At 43.3% G+C, this 22623-nt stretch overlaps 1 protein-coding gene across 1 annotated transcript in view; it reads left to right on the top strand.

Moving 5' to 3' along the window:
• LOC124622047 (cytochrome P450 6a2-like) overlaps nucleotides 1–22623 on the top strand; it is a 114826-nt gene that overhangs the window by 43098 nt on the left and 49105 nt on the right. The window contains exons 2-3 of the mRNA XM_047147609.1: nucleotides 905–1255; nucleotides 11123–11465. Of these exons, the coding sequence (XP_047003565.1) occupies nucleotides 920–1255; nucleotides 11123–11465 (679 nt within the window). The 5' untranslated portion in view covers nucleotides 905–919. The remainder of the gene's footprint in view (nucleotides 1–904; nucleotides 1256–11122; nucleotides 11466–22623) is intronic.

Raw genomic sequence — 22623 nt, 5'->3', positions numbered from 1 at the left:
CGGTGACCGGTTCCGACGATTACTGTGGTCATCTTCAGACCAATGAGTAAGAACTTCCTTTTGGTGGTAAATCACTTTGAGTAGTGATTTACCACCAAAAGGAGGTTCTTACTCATTGGTCTGAGGATGACCACAGAAGTGGTCGAAACCGGTCACCGTAATGAATAAATTGTGATCAAGATTGTTGTTGACAGTAAAAAATTTTGCAGCTTGCCTATACCGCAGCAATTTCGGGAAATATGCCCGCAATGATTATCGGGAACAACACAAGGTAAAGTACGCGATTTGGTAGTACTTCTGTGGTCTGGAGAAGAGCAAGGTCTTATCTCAGCAATCTCTGTCTACACTGTTCACTGTTTGCATGCTAATCTTCCGTAATGTGACTAAACTGTAACCGTCGGCTCACATTGGGCATCTCCCACGATTGTTGGAGAGCTCGTATGAGAAAATCGCATGTTATGTTTCGCATGGCTGGTCTGTTCTCGTTGACATGGAAGAGATCATAATGTTAGATTCGCTTCGCTACGTTTGAGAGCAAAAGAGAATGATAAGGTATTGGACAGTAGTTTTGTGGATAACTATGCCTACCATCCTTCGCAATGGGTGTGAACTGCGCTTTTTTTCCAGCTGGGAGGCACAGTGTTTTGTTCAAGGCATCTACGGTATATTACGACCTTGCGATTGGCTAATTGTGCCCTACGTCACATATGCCGTCTGAAGGAATACATCTGACACGGGACCTCGGTGCTGTTTTAGCTATCCGAGCTGTTCCTCAGCGGTACTGACATTAACATGTATTTCACTTAGTTTCCCAGCATTTCTGGTAGAGAACAGAGTAATGAGGCTAGTATATGTAGATTTGGCACGCTCTCGTCTACTGACTTCATAACGGACCTTTTTCCAGGGTTCTCCAGCCACCATGGGCCTGCTCCTGGAGGACGGCAGCACGGAGGTCCTGCTGGGCCTGGCTCTGCTGCTACTGGTCGTGTACCGCCACGTGACGGCGCAGTTCGACTACTGGGCGCGCCGGGGAGTCCCCTACCTGAAGCCGGAGCCCTTCTTCGGCAACATGCGCGACTTCGTGCTCATGCGCAAGTCCTACGCCGAAGTGTTCGGCCGTCTCTACAACGACAGCGATCCGCACCCCGTCGTCGGCTTCTTCTTCCAGGCGAAGCCGGCTCTGCTCGTCAGAGACCCCGAGATGGTCAAACTGGTCCTCATCAAGGACTTCGCGCACTTCCCCAGCCGCTATCAGGTTCGTTGAACAAAACATTTTTGCGATTACATGACGCGACCCTCAAATACTTGTACTTTAGTTTTTTCTTTGAGTCATCGGTCTTCTGACTAGTTTGATGGGGCCTGCCACAAATCCGTCTCCTGTGCCAGCCGCTTCATCTCACAGCAGCACTTGCAACCTACGTAATCAACTATTTGCTGGATGTATTCCAATCTTTCCCAAAGGAAGCAGGTGTTGACAGATGTGAGAATTACCGAACCATCAATTTAATAAGTCACAGCAGCAAAATACTAACACGAATTCTTCACAGACGAATGGAAAACGTGATAGAAGCCCACCTCGGGGAGGATCAGTTTGGATTCCGTAGAAATGTTGGAACACGTGAGGCAACACTAACACTACGACTTATCTTAGAAGATAGATTAAGGAAAGACAACCTACGTTTCTAGCATTTGTAGACTTACAGAAAGCTTTTGACAATGTTGATTGGAGTACTCTCTTTCAAATTCTGAAGGTGGCAGTGGTAAAATACAGGGAGCGAAAGGCTATTTACAATTTGTACAGAAACCAGATGGCAGTTACAAGAGTCGAGGGGTATGGAAGGGAAGCAGTGGTTGGGAAAGGAGTGAGACAGGGTTGTAGCCTATCCTAGATGTTATTCATTCTGTATATTGAACGAGCAATAAAGGAAACAAAAGAAAAATTCGGACTAGGTATTAAAATCCATGGAGAAGAAATAAAAACTTTGTGGTTTGCCGATGACATTGTAATTCTGTCAGAGACCAAAGGACGTGGAAGAGCAGTTGAACGGAATGGACAGCGTCTTGAAAGGAGGGTATAAGATGAACATCAACAAAAGCAAAACGAGGATAATGGAATGTAGTCGAATTAAGTCGGGTGATGCTGCGGGAATTAGATTAGTAAAGGAGTTTTGCTATTTGGGGAGCAAAATAACTGATGATGGTCGAAGTAGAGAGGATATAAAATGTAGACTGGCAATGGCAAGGAAAGCGTTTCTGAAGAAGAAAAATTTGTTAACATCGAGTATAGATTTAGGTGTCAGGTAGTCATTCCTGAAAGTATTTTTATGGAGTGTAGCCATGTATGGAAGTGAAACGTGGACGATAAATAGTTTAGACAAGAAGAGACTAGAAGCTTTCGAAATGTGGTGCTACAGAAGAATGCTGAAGATTAAATGGGTAGATCACATAACTAATAAGGAGGTATTGAATAGAATTGGGGAGAAGAGGAGCTTGTGGCACAACTTGACTAGAAGAAGGGGTCGGTTGTTTGGACATGTTCTGAGACATCGCGGGACTACCAGTTTAGTATTGGAGGGCACCGTGGAGGGTACAAATCGTAGAGGGAGACCAAGAGATGAATACACCAAGCAGATTCAGAAGGATGTAGGCTGCAGTAGGTACTGGGAGATGAAGAAGCTTGCACAGGATAGAGTAGCATGGAGAGGTGCAACAAACAAGTCTCAGGACTGAAGACCACAACAACAACAACAACATTCCAATCTCTGTCTTCCTCTGCAGCTTTTTCCCTCTACAGTTCCCTCTAGTAACATGGAAGACATTCCCTCATGCACTACCACATCTCCTATCAATATGTCCTTTCTCCTTGTCAGTGTTTTCTAAATATTCCTTTCATCTCCAACTCTGGGCAAAACATCCTCATTTCTTACCCTGTCGGTCCTCCTAATTTCCAACCTTCGTCTATAGCACCATATTTCAAATGCACAGTCCATGTTTCATTGCCATACAATGCTGTACTCCAAACATACATTCTCATAAATTTCTTTCTCAAACAAAGACCTACGTTTCATACTAATAGGCTTGTCTTGGGCAGGAATGATATCTGCCAGTGCTCGTCTGCTTTTGATGTCCTCCTTGCTCCGCCTGCCATTGGTTATTTTGCTGCCTATGTAGCAGAATTCATTAACTTCATCTATTTCGTGACAATCAAACCTAAAGTTAAGTTTCTCGCAATTCTCATTTCTGCAACTTCTCATTACTTTTGTCTTCCTTCAATTTACTCTTAGTCTGAATTCTGCACTCAGTAGACTGTTCATCCCATTCAGCAGATCATGTAATTTTTCTTCACTTTTACTCAGTGTAGATATGAGCGAATCTTATCATTGATATCTTCTCACCATGAATTTTAATTCAGCTCCAGTACCTTTCTTTTATTTCCATCATTGATTCTTCGCTCTACATATTGTACAGTAGGGGCAAAGGACGAAATCCTTGTCTTACACCCTTGTCTACTTGATAGTGAGGTCTGACACATTATTTCACCCGCCAGAGATACTCCGGGTAGCCCTCATGACAAAATAAAGATATGGTAAGGAACATTAGCTTCTGGACATCTCACAAATAAGTGCACGTAAAAGTTTCACGGTAAAAAGATTACCCAAATTTGTGAGTGGAGTTAGACATACAGGGTGTTTATATATGAATGGTACGGTTTTAAAAATTAATAAGATACCGTTTTATTACTTTATATGGGCAAACTTTACAGCACAAGCAGTAGCTACTGCGCTACTCACTTGTCATGGTTGCTGTACAGGCGTAGCGTTTCTTTTTTTTTTTTTTTTTTCAAGATGGTGTCGCAGAAGGGAAAGGCTTTCTGTGGGTTTCATTTTGCTATGGCCAAATCTGTGGTTGCTGTGCAGCGTGAGTTCCGTGCATGCTTTAAGAAAGACCAACCACACAAGAATACTGCAGGTAGGTGGTGTCGAAAGCGAGTAGAAACCGAATGCTTATGTAAGTGGAAGAGTCCTGGTCGATCTCGTGTGTCTGAGGCAATCGTCGAAAGAGTGTGCCTGGTGTTTCGCCAAAGTACACACAAGTGACTTAGTAAAGCAAGCAGAGAATTGTTCGCGTCAAAGACTACGGCTTTTAAGGTGTTGCGTAAGGGCTAAGTTTTAATCTGTACAAAGTGGGATTAGTGCAGACCTGTATACAGGCAGACAAACTGAAACTCCAGTTATATGTGGATGACGCTGGTTTTGTAAAAAAAAAAAAAAAAAAAAAAAAAAAAAAAAAAAAAAAAAAAAAAAAAAAAGACATCTTCTGTGATGAAGCCATTTTCCACGTAGGTGGTAAGGTGAAAACAACGCTGTCCGTGTCTGGGAATGCGAGAAACCCTATGGGCTGATAGAGCATTGGCGTCACTCTCCAAAAGTAAACATCTTCTGTGCGGTGTCAGAATGTGTACTGCCCATTTTTCTTCAAACTGTCACGGGTAACTCGTTTCAGGAAGTGTGGGACACCTAGTTCTTACCCCAGCTGAACACCAGTTATTAGGATTACATTTGGATACTGGACAGTGTTCCGCCACATTTTCACGCGAATGTACGAGAGCTTCTTAAGCATTTTCTCCGCCAAAGCATGACTGCACTTGCTGTAACAGCATAGATCAGCCTTCTCCCCTAGCTACCTCGTTTTCCGGATTTAACGCCTTGCCATTTCATTCTGCCAATGCCCGCAACCCTCTAGGATGTGTGTGAGCGGATAAAGCATGCAATACCGAGGACATGCTACACCCAGTGTGAGAAGAATTAGACTACTGGGTAGATGCGTGTCGTGTGATCTGGGTAACCATCAGGGTGTGGGTAATGCATCAGAAACTCCAACAGTTGCTGCTGTTTATGCTGCAAGCTTTGCCAATATAAAGTAGTAAATCGGTCTATTACTAATTATCAAATTAATTTGTAAATACTCCGCATAAGAAAAAGTCTTGAACAGGTGTTATGAACATCAACAAAAGTAAACAAAAATGTTCAAATGTGTGTGAAATATTATGGGACTTAACTGCTAAGGTCATCAGTCCCTAATCTTACACACCACTTAACCTAAATTATCCTAAGGACAAACACACACACCCATGCCCGAGAGAGGGCTCGAACCTCTGCCGGTACTTGCCGCACAGCCCATGACTGCAGCGCCCTAGACCGCTCGGCTAATCCCGCGCGGCAACAAAGTAAAACAAAATATAATGGAAAGTAGTCACAATAAATAAGGAGATACTGATATAACTAGGTGATCAAATGGCACACAAAAGGTAGCAGATAAGGTTTGCTATTTGTGAAGAAAAATAGACGACGGTGGCCGAAATAGTGGGATATAAAATGTAGACAGGCAATACCAAGAAATCTGCTCCTAAAAAGAGAGATATTAGTTGACTTCTAACACGAGTTCACGTGTTTGGAACTCTCTTCTAAAGGTATGTGTATCGATTGTAGCATTTTACAGGAGTGAAATGCTGGCCATAATTATCTGAGACAATAAGAGAACAGACGCTTTTCAAATGTGCTGCTAAAGAAAATGCAGGCGATTAGATGGGAAAATCGGATAACGAATGAAGATACTAAACCGAAATTTAAATAAATCGGTATGCATCCGACAGAAGCAAGTAAATAATGGTTCCAGTTCATTTACCCCATCCGAATCTTTTAAGAAATCTACAATGAAATCTCCACAACTACAAACTGTTGCTTCTTGTCTGACAGGTAACTCAATAATGCATTTCATGGAGGGGACCTATTGGCTGTTACAGTTACGACAGAAGTATTCTGCAGTAACAGCTCACAACCGCATGGTTCTACGTTCTGATCCACAAAAACACCATATGGCACAACTTTGAAATATACACTACTGGCTATTAAAATTGCTACACCACGAAGATGACGTGCTACAGACGCGACATTTAACCGACAGGAAGAAGATGCTGTGATACGCAAATGATTAGCTCTTCAGAGCATTCACACAAGGTTGGCGCCGGTGGCGACACCTACAACGTGCTGACATGAGGAAAGTTTCCAACCGAATTCTCATACACAAGCATCAGTTGACCGGCGTTGCCTGGTGAAACGTTGTTGTGATGCCTCTTATAATGAGGAAAAATGCGTACCATCACGTTTCCGACTTTGATAAAGGTCGGATTGTAGCATATCGCGATTGCGGTTTATTGTATTGCTACACTGCTGCTCGCGTTGGTCGAGATCCAATGACTGTTAGCAGAACAGGGTATCGGTGGGTTCAGGAGGGTAATACGGAACGCCGTGCTGGATCCCAGCGGCCTAGCAGTCGGGATGACAGGCATCTTATCCGCATGGCTGTAACGGATCGTGCAGCCACGTCTCGATCCCTGAATCAACAGATGGGGACGTTTGCAAGACAACAACCATCTGCACGAACAGTTCGACGACGTTTGCAGCAGCATGGACTATCAGCTCGGAAACCATGGCTGCGGCTACCCTTGACGCTGCATCACAGACAGGAGTGCCTTCGATGGTATACTCAACGACGAACCTGGGTGCACGAATGCCAAAACGTAATTTTTTCGGAGGAATCCAGGTTCTGTTTACAGCATCATGATGGTCGCGTCCGTGTTTGGCGACCTAGCGGTTAACGCACGTTGGAAGCACGTTTCAAGACCTTGCTACATTTCAGAGCCATAGCAAATCTGAATGGTCGCCTGCGTCTGCCATTCATGCATTTCTCCATCATGTAATGGAAAAATTATTTCTTACAATATTTTTCTTTAGTGTCCAATTTTTAAGTATGTTGCAAGCCCTGCATTTTCCATGATAACTGTGCACAAAAGTTATGCTATTCTACACTCCTGGAAATGGAAAAAAGAACACATTGACACCGGTGTGTCAGACCCACCATACTTGCTCCGGACACTGCGAGAGGGCTGTACAAGCACTGATCACACGCACGGCACAGCGGACACACCAGGAACCGCGGTGTTGGCCGTCGAATGGCGCTAGGTGCGCAGCATTTGTGCACCGCCGCCGTCAGTGTCAGCCAGTTTGCCGTGGCATACGGAGCTCCATCGCAGTCTTTAACACTGGTAGCATGCCGCGACAGCGTGGACGTGAACCGTATGTGCAGTTGACGGACTTTGAGCGAGGGCGTATAGTGGGCATGCGGGAGGCCGGGTGAACGTACCGCCGAATTGCTCAACACGTGGGGCGTGAGGTCTCCACAGTACATCGATGTTGTCGCCAGTGGTCGGCGGAAGGTGCACGTGCCCGTCGACCTGGGACCGGACCGCAGCGACGCACGGATGCACGCCAAGACCGTAGGATCCTACGCAGTGCCGTAGGGGACCGCACCGCCACTTCCCAGCAAATTAGGGACACTGTTGCTCCTGGGGTATCGGCGAGGACCATTCGCAACCGTCTGCATGAAGCTGGGCTACTGTCCCGCACACCGTTAGGCCGTCTTCCGCTCACGCCCCAACATCGTGCAGCCCGCCTCCAGTGGTGTCGCGACAGGCGTGAATGGAGGGACGAATGGAGACGTGTCGTCTTCAGCGATGAGAGTCGCTTCGGCCTTGGTGCCAATGATTGTCGTATGCGTGTTTGGCGCTGTGCAGGTGAGCGCCACAATCAGGACTGCATACGACCGAGGCACACAGGGCCAACACCCGGCATCATGGTGTGGGGAGCGATCTCCTACACTGGCCGTACACCACTGGTGATCGTCGAGGGGACACTGAATAGTGCACGGTACATCCAAACCGTCATCGAACCCATCGTTCTACCATTCCTAGACCGGCAAGGGAACTTGCTGTTCCAACAGGACAACGCACGTCCGCATGTATCCCGTGCCACCCAACGTGCTCTAGAAGGTGTACGTCAACTACCCTGGCCAGAAAGATCTCCGGATCTGTCCCCCATTGAGCATGTTTGGGACTGGATGAAGCGTCGTCTCACGCGGTCTGCACGCCCAGCACGAACGCTGGTCCAACTGAGGCGCCAGGTGGAAATGGCATGGCAAGCCGTTCCACAGGACTACATCCAGCATCTCTACGATCGTCTCCATGGGAGAATAGCAGCCTGCATTGCTGTGAAAGGTAGATATACACTGTACTAGTGCCGACATTGTGCATGCTCTGTTGCCTGTGTCTATGTGCCTGTGGTTCTGTCAGTGTGATCATGTGATGTATCTGACCCCAGGAATGTGTCAATAAAGTTTCCCCTTCCTGGGACAATGAATTCACGGTGTTCTTATTTCAATTTCCAGGAGTGTATAATACTCGATATTCTACTTCTCCATCGGAGAGGCACAGAACAAATATTACCTTGGGTGTTGGTCCTTTCGCTTATGTATGGGGGCCGGAAAATACACTCTAAGACAAAAAAAATAAAGATTCACCATGAAGTAATTATACGAATGGGATGGAAATCTGTGGACGTGACTTACACCTACACACAAACGCATGATTACAATTTCAGAAGAATCGGATGATATATTCTAGATAAGGAGCGTGACTAACGAGGAAGTCATTATTGTGTTGGTCCACCTATGGCAGTTTTGGAAGCAATTAATTGGCTTGGTATTGACAGGCAGAGATGTTGGATGTTCTCCTGAGGTATGTCATGCCAAATTGTGACCAATTTGAAGATTTAGGTCGTCAGAATCCCGGAATGGATGGAGGGCCCTCCCTATAAGAATCCAAACCTTCGAATGTTCTCAACTAAGGAGAGATCGGGCAATCTTGCTGACCAAGGTAGACACGGCGTTCAGGGTGAAATTTCACTGACTGAAGTAGAATGGTCTTCAGTGATGCGTCCCGCATGGAACTAGTCCCTGATGGGCATGGACGACGTGTCAGGAAACGGCCCAGACAGCGGTAGAATAGTAATCTGACTGTCACCCGCCATACGGCCTGACAGCCACGAGTGATGGTCTAGGCTACCATTTATTTTCATAGCAGGACTACTATGGTTATTACCCGCAGCACCCTTACCGCCCAGCGCTACGTTACAGGTATTCTACGCCTAGTTTTGTTGTATATGATATTGGATTTTGGTGAACCACTCTTTCATTTTGTAGCTCATGGCACATGTATGTATTCGCGCATTTTTACCAAATTTATTGATAGCCACCTTTCGTTTGAGAGATTCCTAACAGGTTTTTGTGTCCATCCGAGTAAAGTTCGTGGTATTGCCAGGGATGTTTCGTTGGTGGGATAACTGGACCAGGGTCAACTCACCCTCGTGTTGCGAACAGAAGAGATACTGCACGAAATGTAGCGATCCCAAGGCCTGCAAAAGACGATAATGGCTGGGAGAGCGATAATCTGACACCACGCCCCTATATAGCCCATCCAAACGACGCCATGGGCTTCGGATGACACAGCAGACAGCTGATGCCAATTGGTCCGTGTGTAACCAGATTGGCAGAACTTTTCTTTGCTTTCCAAGGGTTTCTTCAAATGGGCTAATAATATAAAATAAAACATTCACAGGAACCTCGTGAGAGACTCAGCTTGCCCTTTTCTCGTGTAATACCCCGCAAACAGTGAATGAAAGCCAACAGACAGATTCCCTAAACATCGCTTTTAAGAAAGCTTTCGACACGGTGCCTGACTGTAGACTGTTAACGAAGTTATGAGCGTAGGGAGTAGATATGGGAGTAGAACCCACTATGTCTGATGACGGTATCGCGTACTAAAAGGTGTTGTCGTTGAGTGACTATATGAGGATATGTCATGAATTAGACAAAATTTGTAGTTGGTGTGGTGACGGGCCACTTGCTCTAAATGAAGAAAAATTTACGTTAATGCATATGAGTAGGAAAAATCTTCCTGTAATGTTAAAACAGCTTTAGTAGTGTGTTGCTTGACACAGTCACGTCGATATCTAGATTTAACTTCGCAAACAGATGTGAAATGGTATACGCACTTAAAGAGAGTAGTAGGGAAGGCGAAAGGTCAATTTCGGTTTACAGGGGGATTTTTGGAAACTGTGAAAAATCTTTAACAGAGACTGCATATAGGATGCTAGTGCAACGCAGTCTTGAGTACAGCTCGAGTGCGTCGAACGGGAATTTCTAGAGGGTAGACGACATTCTCTTCGCCAAACACTATTGAGAAAATTTAAGGAACAAGCATTTCAAGTTGTCTGCAGAACGATTCTACTGTCGGCAATGTACATTTGGTGTAAAGTCCACAAAGATAACAGTAATTTGTGGTATTATATAACATACGTCTCCATGAATGGTTTTCCAAGTTTTTGTCTGACTCTGACAGCGACCACGCACGATCTGACGGACCCAATGCTGCGCGCCCGCTGAGCCACACTACCAGGAGCTCGGCCACAGCGATATAAGATGGCCGGCGGCAGCCTCTCTGACAACTAGCGCTCGGAGCCTCTTAGCTCACAGACGCTACGCTGACGCTGCCTAGAAGCCTTATGAATGTTGACACTGATAGCTGGACTCTATTTCTTGCTGCATACATCGTAATGCGTCTACATTCACTTGTAGAAATACAAGTTCTGTTCGCTAATCATTTTTGCTGCTGACCAGCTTTCCTACGATGAAAAATACCGCACCTATCTACAGCGCTCTTCTCCTTACAGTCCTGTACAAAATAGTACACAAAATATTTAGTGGTCGTACAGAGAAATATAGGCAGTCGTTTTCCCATCGCTCTATCTGAAATTTGAACAGGAAAGAAAATAACAAGTAGTGGTAGAAGGTGCTCTCCGCCATGCATCGTGCGGTGGCTTGCAGAGTATGTATGTAGATGTAGGCGCGATGATAGCCTTGTGCGACTTCGACTCAGCAGTATGTGACTTTGGCCGAAGGTGAGATGGCAGTCCCAGCTGGCCCATCTGTGACCAATGTGGCAAGGCTTTGCTTTGCTTTGCCTTTCCCAGATTTCATGAAATGGACTACTAATGTAAAATACCTTTCACAGGTGGCTATACTGTATAGGTACACTAAAGACAATAATCTCATACATCACAGAGAAGCAGGCCATTACGTGCCGAGGGAGAGGAACTCCATTCAGATTACGGACCTGAATAACCCACAGAGATGTCCCCGCAAACAGTAATTCCCGGTTTGATCGCAGGTGTCAGATGAGCAGACGACGCCGATGGCGCTGAACCTGTTCCACGTGGGCAGCCGCACGTGGCGGCCGCTGCGCACCAAGCTGTCGCCCACGTTCACGTCGGGCCGCATCAAGGCCATGTTCCCGCTGCTGGCCGAGTGCGCCGCCCAGCTGCAGGCCAGCACCGACGCCGCCCTGGCCGACGCCCACGGCGCCGGCGCCGTCCTCGAGATGCGCGACGCGCTCGCCAAGTTCTCCACTGACGTCATCGGCACCTGCGCCTTCGGCCTGCAGTGCAACGCGCTCCAGGAGCCTGACTCGAAGTTCCGGCAGATCGGCAGGATGATGTTCACACCTAGAATAAGTAAGTGCATTATTATTTCTGACCACCTTCTAAAATCTTTCCTAGATATGAAACACTCATCAGAGTAACCACGAGGGTTAGTCATAAGGTATTGATTAGCGTCTGAAAAAAGATTATGTTACAAACTTTTTTTTCTTTGTTTGCTGTTTCGGTACACACTGAAATCCCCAAGCAACAGTACTACAGACGAGCCCAGACTAAATGTGGGTACGCAGTGATGAAGTGGAGTATTGTGTGATACTACATTTGCTCCCTCTGAAGGATAAAGATGCTACAACAATCCATCCTAGATCGAAGGAAGTCCATGGCAACAATCCCGACGTTTATGTCACAGTTACGGTTATAAAGCTACCATACGCCACCATAATAAGTAAATGTAAACTACGGTAGTTATCCTAGTAGCTTTGGTCAGTGTAGGTTATACCTGCATTGACTTTCTGTTATGTGTGTTGCATTACCTGTCAGGTTGAATTGGTTCGAATGGCTCTGAGCACTATGGGACTTAACTTCTGAGGTCATCAGTCCCCTAGAACTTAGAACTACTTAAACCTGACTAACCTAAGGACATCACACACATCCATACCCGAGGCAGGATTCGAACCTGCGACCGTAGCGGTCGCGCGGTTCCAGACTCTAGCGCCTAGAACCGCTCGGCCACTCCGGCCGGCACCTGTCAGGTATTACCGTTTATCCATTGCTTTGTGTACGTCTGCGACCTGTTTCTTACTCCATTCTCCTAGCAATGGAAAGTGCTGAATCATCTAGAAACTGGGTGAGGATACGCAGGGTGTTTCAAAATTACACCCACAATCTTCGAGGTGATGTAGAAGGTGGACAGGAACCCCATGTATGGAAACGTCATCCGACGACGTTGAAGAATGTCGAAATTATGGGCGCCGGCGCCTGTAAATGTATGTATATGCAGGGGAATTCCGTGATGACGTTACAGACTTTCAACAATGATAGAGACGGGTAATTGTATAAGTTTGAGGTAATGGTCACTGGAGTGGAAGCGAAGGACTCGCAAGTTACAAGCGGCAATCATTCTGATACCTCTGACAGTGGTGTTGTTGTTGCTAAAAATGTAGGGTATGCAACTTTCAGATGTGGTAGTATGGACCAAGACAAGAGAAAAGTCTGCTAAACATGAGCTCTAAAATGCATACCTGAGTGTGAAACACATATCCTCTACTGAACAAGCGCTTACAGCTCTTAAGGTATGCGTTTTACAGTCCATATTTACTAGACATTTTTTCTTCTTTTGCTCCTTACTACCACCTCTGAAAGTTTTATACCCTACAACTGTAGCAACAACAGTACTGGTATATGTATTCCACTGTCAGGGGTATCAGAACGGTTTTCTCTGGTAATTTTCTACTCCTTCGTTTGCGGTTAAGGGACCATGACATCAAATTGGTACATTTATCCTTCTCCATCATCCTTGAAAGTTTGTAACTTCAGCACGGACTCATCCTGGATATATACGTACATTTACAGCAGCCGGAGCCTATATAACTCTGACACACTGTCGCAACGTTGGATGACGTTGCCAGAGATGTACTGCTATGCAGAACGTAAGGTATCAAGTCTCCTTAAAAACCTCTACAACTGTAAAACATGAACTGTGAAACGCCCTGTATAAATGGTCGTAAAACCTACGAAACATTTTTCTCCTACGTACTTCGCCTACGTTACTTAAACGGTATTTATAGAAAAACGGGAATTGATAATGTTTAATTCTGGTTTTATTACAAAACTGTTGATTCATAACGTGACACATAGGGATGTTGGGGTAAACATTTAAATAAAAGTAATGCAGATTTATTACAAAGAGGTAGAAAAAAGTAATTTCCCTCCGAAAAAGGTTGTAAGTAGGGTGTTTATGTTTTCTTATTGGCAACGCCACGTAGCGCTCTGTATGAAAAATGACTGGCTGTGCTACGTGCAGCCCGTGGCTAGTTTGCATTGTTGTCTGCCATTGTAGTGTTGGGCAGCGGCAGCTGGATGTTAACAGCGCGTAGCGTTGCGCAGTTGGAGGTGAACCGCCAGCAGTGGTGGATGTGGGGAAAGAAATGGTGGAGTTTTGAAATTTGTAAGACTGGATGTCATGAACTGCTATATATATATTTGACTTTTGATGATATTAAGGTAAATACATTGTTTGTTCTCTATTAAAATCTTTCATTGCTAACTATCCCTATCAGTAGTTAGTGCCTTCTGTAGTTTGAATCTTTTATATAGCTGGCAGTAGCGGCGCTCGCTGTATTGCAGTAGTTCGAGTAACCAAGATTTTTGTGAGGTAAGCGATTTGTGAAACGTATAGGTTGATGTTACTCAAGGCCATTTTTTTTTGTAGGGATTTTTGAAAGTCAGATTGCGTTGCGCTAAAAATATTGTGTGTCAGTTTAAGCACAGTCATGTATAATTTTTCTAAGGGTACGTTTCATAGACGTTTAAAGGTAAAATAAAAATACAAAACAGTAATATATCAAACATCGCTTCAATAGTTTGTTGAACTTGAATAAAATATCTTTCTGTTTTTCACAAACAGCCTTCGCTTCTATCAATAGTACAGGAAACTCTTCCCTTTGATCATGATGAATAAGGTTCTGTTGAGAACCAAATAACAGCAATAAGTATTAAGATTTTTTATGCTTGTGCATGTAAGCTGTACTGTGTCAAAAGTAATACTGCTTTGGTGAAAAAAAGTGCAGAAATTCAAATTAGGATTATGAAGGAGAGGAAACTGAAGGATTTCTTAAGATGATATTTCGTAATATTGAAATTGACCATGACAAAGATAAATTCCGGCAACTGAGAGTATCCTTGTACAGGGAGATGATAAGATTAGAAAAACTTACCTGTTGCATGTCAACATATTACGTCTTTAGATAAATGAAGAGTTACACGTGCGATAAATTTTTGTTGCTTATAAAACGCAGTTCAAATTTTTTAAGTATATGAACTACATAATGAACTAACACTGAATGATGTGTTGTTCTAATTATGTATCAAACAAACTAAGAAGAAAACGAGAAGTCCTCAGTTCCAGATTCTCTCTTGCACATTCATTTAAGTTTCTTTCCCTGACAATTCTGCGAATACTATCGATAATCCTACCATGCAATACGTAATTTATCTACTGTGCCAAAATTACCAAACCATAGTTTTGGTAGAGAGCAGGTCAGGACATAGCGATTAGGTGCCGCAGACCATTTCACTGTCGTCAAACAAGGCTGAATAACGAACAACGTTGAGGCAATCTCTGTTGTGTGAAGAACCGCTAACCGCACTGGACGCAGAGGCCTTACTGCTCGAATATGCGTGTATCTCAGTCGACGCGAAATTAGAATAAGTGATAATTAGTTACGGATAGCATTTCAGCATCCTGAACATTAGAAAGCTCAACGCCACTGATATTCCCAACTGCACACACCCATTCAAAACGCCTGCCGAAACCAGACAGCAGAGAAACTGTTGAAAATTTGTCGTCCAGATGCAGATTACTTCCAGAGCCTCTCTAACCAACAGCGCACGCAAACAAACTCAGTCGGCGGAAGTTTGACGTTCTATACTGTTAACAGTCCCTATTTAGGCTTAAGGCTGGCTCTTGGACACGAAACCTAGGCTTGGCAATTTAATATTAAACACAACCATTTTAGAGTTCACTATCACTGTGGTGACCGTTTGTGACTCAGACAACATCAAAACAGATGTATTAATAATTGTCACTGTTTTCACCGCTGCTACTGCTCTGATCGCCACGAGTTTCCTCCATAGTATTTAATCCCATTTTTTTTAAAATATTCCTTTGCACAGTATCACAGTATACTATTTTGTTTTGATGCTAAAGGTGAATTGTATTTCGATGATTTATCCTAGCAAAACGAGAAGGTTTCTTATAAAACGTACAAAAGTTCTGGATGATATACTACTGAATGCACCAACCTATTATCTGCTGCTCAACATTTTGCTGCTTTTTTCACTGATGTTTCTTGCACCTTTCCTATTATTTCAGCCACATAATATCATTTGCAATTAGACCTATAGTTATTTCCCTTATGGAACTGTAAGACTGAATGGGTAACCCTAGTGGGCACTGTTTAAATGATTGATTGTGTTCGCGTAACTTTAGTGTTTTAGCAACATTTATTTTTCAAAAGAAAAAACAGACATAAATTATGATAAAAATGTTATTGATTGAATACCGTAAACAACTAACAGGTGGTTTAAAACTGCAATGGACTAGGATCCTGGTTGGCAGAAGTGAGTCCCGTACTCTGTCCTTAAAAATGTGGATAACGCAATCAGAATTGATCTGTCGCTGAGCAGACCTTGACATCAATTCAACTGAACTTTCTGTACATAGGTGCACCTGAGACCAAGTGGCGATTGAGATATGCAGGCCCTGACAATGCCGGGTCGGCAGTACATTACAATCTTTGCTTTGCGCAGCGATGTAACTTGCAGCTTGCGGGATATGTGTGGCGGAGGTGAGACGTGGAGGCGGTACCTGTGAATCGATCGTGGCCACGAAATAACTGTAAACATCTCACGGTCTAGCAATCAGGCAGACGGATCGCAATTTACTCTCTACCAGAGCCCTGAAATCACAGCAGATTTCAGTGTGTGACACCCTCATTTGCTGGTTGTACCAAGGACCAATTTGGTTTACTTGTGCGACAGAGTGCACAATAATAAGAAACATCAAGACTGTTGTGGTTGTTGTTGTTGTTGTTGTTGTGGTCTTCAGTCGTGAGACTGGATTGATGCTGCTCTCCATGCTACTCTATCCTGTGCAAGCTTCTTCATCTCCCAGTACCTACTGCAGCCTACATCCTTCTGAATCTGCTTAGTGTATTCATCTCTTGGTATCCCTCTACGATTTTTACCCTCCACGCTGCCCTCCAGTACTAAATTGGTGATCCCTTGATGCTTCAGAACATGTCCTACCAACCGACCCCTTCTTCTAGTCAAGTTGTGCCACAAACTCCTCCCCAATTCTATTCAATACCTCCTCATTAGTTACGTGATCTACCCATCTAATCTTCAGCATTCTTCTGTAGCACCACGTTTCGCAAGATTCTATTCTCATCTTGTCCAAACTATATATCGTCCATGTTTCACTTCCATACATGGCTACGCTCCATACAAATACTTTCAGAAACGACTTCCTGACACTTAAATCTATACTCGATGTTAACAAATTTCTCTTCTTCAGAAACGCTTTCCTTGCCATTCCCAGTCTACATTTCATATCCTCTCTACTTCGACCATCATCAGTTATTTTCATAGCAAAACTCCTTTACTACTTCAAGTGTCTCATTTCCTCATCTAATTCCCTCAGCATCACCCGACTTACGAGTAATTCGACTACATTCTAGTATCCTTCTTTTGCTTTTGTTGATGTTCATCTTATACCCTCCTTTCAAGACATTGTCCATTCCGTTCAACAGCTCTTACAAGTCCTTTGCAGTTTCTGACAGAATTACAATGTCATCGGCGAACCACAAAGTTTTTATTTCTTCTCCATGGATTGTAATACCTACTCCGAACTTTTCTTTTGTTTCCTTTACCGCTTGCTCAATATACAGTTGAATAGCATCGGGGATAGGCTACAACCCAGTCTCACTCCCATCCCAACCAATGCTTCCCTTTCATGTCCCTCGATTCTTATAACTGTCATCTGGTTTCTGTACAAATTGTAAATAGCCTTTCGCTCCCTGCATTTTACCCCTGCCGTCTTCAGAATCTGAAAGATAGTATTCTAATCAACATTGTCAAAAGCTTTCTCTATATCTACAAATGCTACAAACGTAGGTTTGCCTTTCCTTAATCTTTCTTCTAAGATAAGTCGTAGGGTCAGCATTGCCTCACATGTTCCAACATTTCTACGGAATCCAAATTGATCTTCCCCGAGGTTGGCTTCTACCAGTTTTTCCATTCATCTGTAAAGAATTTGCGTTCGTATTTTGCAGCTGTGGCTTATTAAACTGATAGTTCGGTAATTTTAACATCTGTCAACAACTTTCTTTGGGATTACAATTATTATATTCTTCTTGAAGTCTGAGGGAATTTTGCCTGTCTCAAACATCTTGCTCACCAGATGGTAGAGTTTTGTGAGGACTGGCTCTCCAAAGGCTGTCATTAGCTCTAATGGAATGTTGTCCACTCCCGGGGTCTTGTATCGACTTAGGTCTTTCAGTGCTCTGTCAAACTCTTCACGCAGTACCATATCTCCCATTTCATCTTCATCTACATCCTCTTCTATTTCCATTTCCATGATATTGTCCTCAAGAACATCGCCCCTGTATAGACCCTCTATATACTCCTTCCACCTTTCTGCTTTCCCTTCTTCGCTTAGAACTGGGTTTCCATCCGAGCTCTTGATACTGATGCAAGTGGTTCTCTTTTCTCCAAAGGTCTCTTTAATTTTCCTGTAGGCAGTATATATCTTACCCCTCGTGAGATAAGCCTCTACATCCTTACATTTGTCCTCTAGCCATTCCAGCTTAGCCATTTTGCACTTCCTGTCGATATCATTTTTGAGACGTTTGTTTTCCTTTTTGCCTGCTTCACTTACTGCATTTTTATATTTTCTCCTTTCATTAATTAAATTCAGTATCTCTTCTGTTACTCAAGGATTTCTTGACTTCAAGACTGATAAACCAAAAACGAAGGCTGAGACGTTTGAAGTCACTCTGTCGGTACAGTAAGAACTTCACCGAAGGCTCCCCAGTCTAAACTTCTCGCAAGTGAAGTCAGTGTCAGGACAGGCTACAGGGCAGCGTGATCGTAGCGTCTGTGAGCCAAGAGGCTCCAAGCGCAAGTGGGCAGAGAGGCTGCAGCCGGCCATCCTATATCGCTGTGCCAGAGCTCCTGGTGGTGTGGCTCAGCGGGCGCGCAGCACAGGGTCCGCCAGATCGTGCTTGATCGCTGTCAGCGTCAGACAAAAACTTGGAAAACCATTGCTACAACGCCCATGGAGGCGTGTGTTATATGATACCACAAATTACTCTTATCTTTGTGGACTTTATACCAGATGTACATTGCTGACAGTAGATTAGTTCTGCAGACAACTTCAAATGCTACTTCCCTAAATTTTCTCAATAGTTTATGGAGAAGAGAATGAATGTACGATCTGATAGTTTTTGATGTGGAATGGGTTTGTGCGTTAGTTTACTTACTGTGTTTTTTACTGCCTGTGAACCAGATTGTTGTTGAAATTAGTTACAGAACACATTGGCCCATTTATTTTTTAGATTATTTCATTGTCTGGATTTTAGTGTTTGTGCCTATTTTATTCTTATATTCTTATTGTTAACTCTTAAAACCAGGCATACTTCTGTGCATAAACATATTCTAGCTATAATTCAATTTTCTTCTGTAGTAAAGTTGTGTTACATTGGAAATATAACTGCACCCGCACAACTCCCAGCCACATCAATTCTCTATTCCAGTGCCTTGCTTGAATTATCCCAACACTCTGTAAAAGTTTCTAAATTTAGCCACGTGTCCATAGAAAGTCGTGTAGCTGATGTACAATATCACTAGTCGTGGCTTCAACCCCGAAATTTTACTGCTTAAGTTAATGTTTTCCTGAATGGAAATGGCATGTAGGATTTCCTCCTATTTGTTTTCTGTGGATCTCTCGTTGATGTTTCCCTCGAAATAGTTCTTGTAATGCTCTGGAATCTTAAGAAGATGCGATCAACCGACCTGTGGTTATGTGTCCTTGCGGGTAGCTAATTTACTTGAAACAAGTCCTAGGGCGCCTTAAAAGGGGAAATGGCCTTTGTGTAGTGTGACTGAATATCGTGAACAGTAATCAGTCGCTAATAAAGGCATCTGTCTTCATATTTTGTGTTTATGTAATAAATTTTCTTTTATCTCTGTAAGGTAGTTTCGTCTTCATTGCATTCCTACTGAAAAGATTCGCCCATGATTGTCACATAGCACCAATTTAGCGTTCCTTTGCAAGTACTTGTAATCTTTGCTAATTTTATCTTATTCTTCATACCATCTACCTTAATGTTCATACTGTTCTTGTCTAAACTCATAATACAGCATAGTGTACTAACAGATCCTTTCCCATGATAAAGAGATAGATAGATAGTTCTCATAAATTTTTCATTAGACCTGATTTTAACTAATATTTATTTCTTAATTCCAATGTCATCTACGACATCAAGTATCTGCGCTGGGGAAACTGGTATGCTCTCTTCGCATATTTCTTGCTCATAAGATTTTCCTTTTGTGACGTCTTATTTGATACTGATTCTGAAGATCACTTTTGTTTGAATACCATTTACTTTAACACTCTCAATAATCCAGTACTCCCGTATAATCTCATCCCTCACGTCTTTGCATCTATGTACGTTTTATTTGACTCTATCGTCTACTAAAGTGAAAATCCGAACACCCATTACGATCCTCTTTGTAATAATCGTTGTATTGTCTCTTACCATGCAAAAGTAAATTCCCATTAGTGTTTCCTTTGTATTCCTTTTCTGCGGAACCCATTAGTATGTCTTTCGTTTCAATTTGTTGGAACATTGCTTAGCCCGCATCTCGTGGTCGTGCGGTAGCGTTCTCGCTTCCCACGCCCGGGTTCCCGGGTTCGATTCCCGGCTGGGTCAGGGATTTTCTCTGCCTCGTGATGGCTGGGTGTTGTGTGATGTCCTTAGGTTAGTTAGGTTTAAGTAGTTCTAAATTCTAGGGGACTGATGACCATAGATGTTAAGTCCCATAGTGCTCAGAGCCATTTGAACCATTTTGAACCAACATTGCTTACCTTGTTACTGTTTTCGTTCCCATTATCCTCTGTCTTCTATCTCATGCCTTTCCAACCTTTACCTTTCCTTACTTTTCTGGTAAGGCATTTCCATTTTCCTTTCTGTACTTTCATATATCGCGTTCTCCTCTATTAGCAACAAAAGTTGTCGAAAGTACTTATTTTCACAGAGTGTGCGAACTAACATCCCTAAGATGTTCGGCCTCACATGCGGTTCCACTCCGTCTAAATGTCTTGGCTCAAACTCATCTAAGAACTGAACCGCACGTGTCGCAGTACACGCCCTAAATTTGACACTTGTGACCCTTTGGTTAACTTGTCTGGCTGATGGCAAGTTTGCGAAATGCAAAGTTAACATAACATATAATAACGGTAATAACAATATCGGGAACTAAATTAACGACCCATCAATGATGTAGGCCACGCAGTTGCGATTTGGTTAGAATAATGTTTATTCATAAAGCAAACGAATAGCGAAAGTGGTCGTATTAAGAGTTACTGTTACACTCGAGCGCATCTCCATTTGAAATAGTCCGATCATTCACAATCTCATCGCGAATTACAAGTCCGATACTCCACCTCGTTATTTACACGAAAAGTTGGAGTTCGTACCAGGCGCGTGGCTGCTGACCGCTCAGAGAGTCCCGTAATACCACAAAACACGAAACTTTCTAAGTCGTTTCACTTCACAGGTACCCAAAGACCGACTGTCCACTTTCGCGTCTCAATCCGAAATGAACCCTTTGGTGTCTCCAGACGAACTGTACTCTTTGGTGTCTAGACCAGAACTATCCTCTGCCCGTCTCCGACTAGCGTTTCCCGCGCGGCGAACGCCTTCGCTGAACTGACTAGCGCAGTTCCCTTTCCTGACTCCGTCCATCTGATTGGCTACAGCATATTCTACAGTACTTTACATTTTAACATATCTAAATAATCAAAGCTTGACCACTTTCCCGTTCTAAATAAAGTAACAATAATATCCATTACGTAACAAACGTAAAATTCTTTTACATTAACCCAATACAATTTCCTTCTTAACTTTGAATGTCACAGCCAATGTGCTTTCTGATAAATAAATACAGAACGAAAGTAACGTCTATGCACTAAACTTTACAATAAATATTCTGTTACCTAATGATTCAATAAGGTGTCATGCTGTCATCGTTTAATGAGTTTTGTGTGGAGGAAATCGTGATCTGATGCTTAACTGAAAATACTGATAATTGAAATCTACTTTACATTTTAAACAAATAAAGTTACAGAGTTGATATTTACAACGTTTGTAATTTTGATGACGGGCTTCAATATGAAATGTCGATCGTTAAGATCGGCCAAGGCGTTCATATTTTAGCATTCAAGTCTTTGTTACAAAACTTGTTAATTCCTTCTTTAACAGTAAACCGTAAACTATTATAGATATGGTCAATATTCAAGTTTTATTGACATTACCATGAAAATTAATGGAGGATGGCAGATCAAAATTAGTGTGGCTTCATTCCCTGCATTACTGCAGAAATAAATAGTTTTCATAAATGTTTCCCTTTGTGGCCGACCTTAGGTCCGCCATATTTACCACTGCTACGTTTCCTTGGCCACAAAAGCCTTCTACTGGGTATCCGTATGACGTAGGTTCTCGTCTGTCTTCCTCGCACATTACACCGCTTAGGCCTCAATAGACAATAGACTCCTGTGAGTTTCCCCATCTCGTGGTGAATCTGCGACCTTTGTGGCACGTGGTCCTGGACAACAGGGTTCGTTTCATAATTTCTGTAGGCTGACTCTTTCCGGCATTTATTTAAATGAGAGCGCAATTCTCGTTAACTCACAAGTGGTCTACTTTTTTAACATTTCCGCTATTATTTTTTCATTTACCATTACCATTCGATTTAGAATTGATCTCCATCTTTACATTTTCAGCAGAAAGTTCAATGTCTAAGTTATTAAAAGCACTGATCCTATACTGAAACCAGGCTGCTTTTAAAGCAACCTCCTTTGTTTTACCAACATCAAACTGTTTAACATAATCTTCTTTAAGAGCTAGTATAGATCTTATCTGCTTATCTGTGACTAAGTTATTATTTACACCAAACACTGTCCTTTTAGATTCTTCACTACCATCACTGGCAGTAGCGTGCGAAGTATGAATGTCATTGCCACATTTTCATTGACTTGGCACTAGGTTTCACCTCAACGGTTTCACTCGTATTCTCTCTATTTGCCGACCTGCTATTGCCATTGTGGTGTCACCGCCAGACACCACACTTGCTAGGTGGTAGCTTTAAATCGGCCGCGGCCCATTAGTACATATCGGACCCGCGTGTCGCCACTGTGTGATCGCAGACCGAGCGCCACCACAAGGCAGGT

Source organism: Schistocerca americana, chromosome 7, assembly GCF_021461395.2.
Source record: "Schistocerca americana isolate TAMUIC-IGC-003095 chromosome 7, iqSchAmer2.1, whole genome shotgun sequence".
Classification (NCBI taxonomy): domain Eukaryota; kingdom Metazoa; phylum Arthropoda; class Insecta; order Orthoptera; family Acrididae; genus Schistocerca; species Schistocerca americana.
Note: the sequence above shows the minus strand (reverse complement) of the source record. Positions and strands in the feature narration are given on the sequence as shown.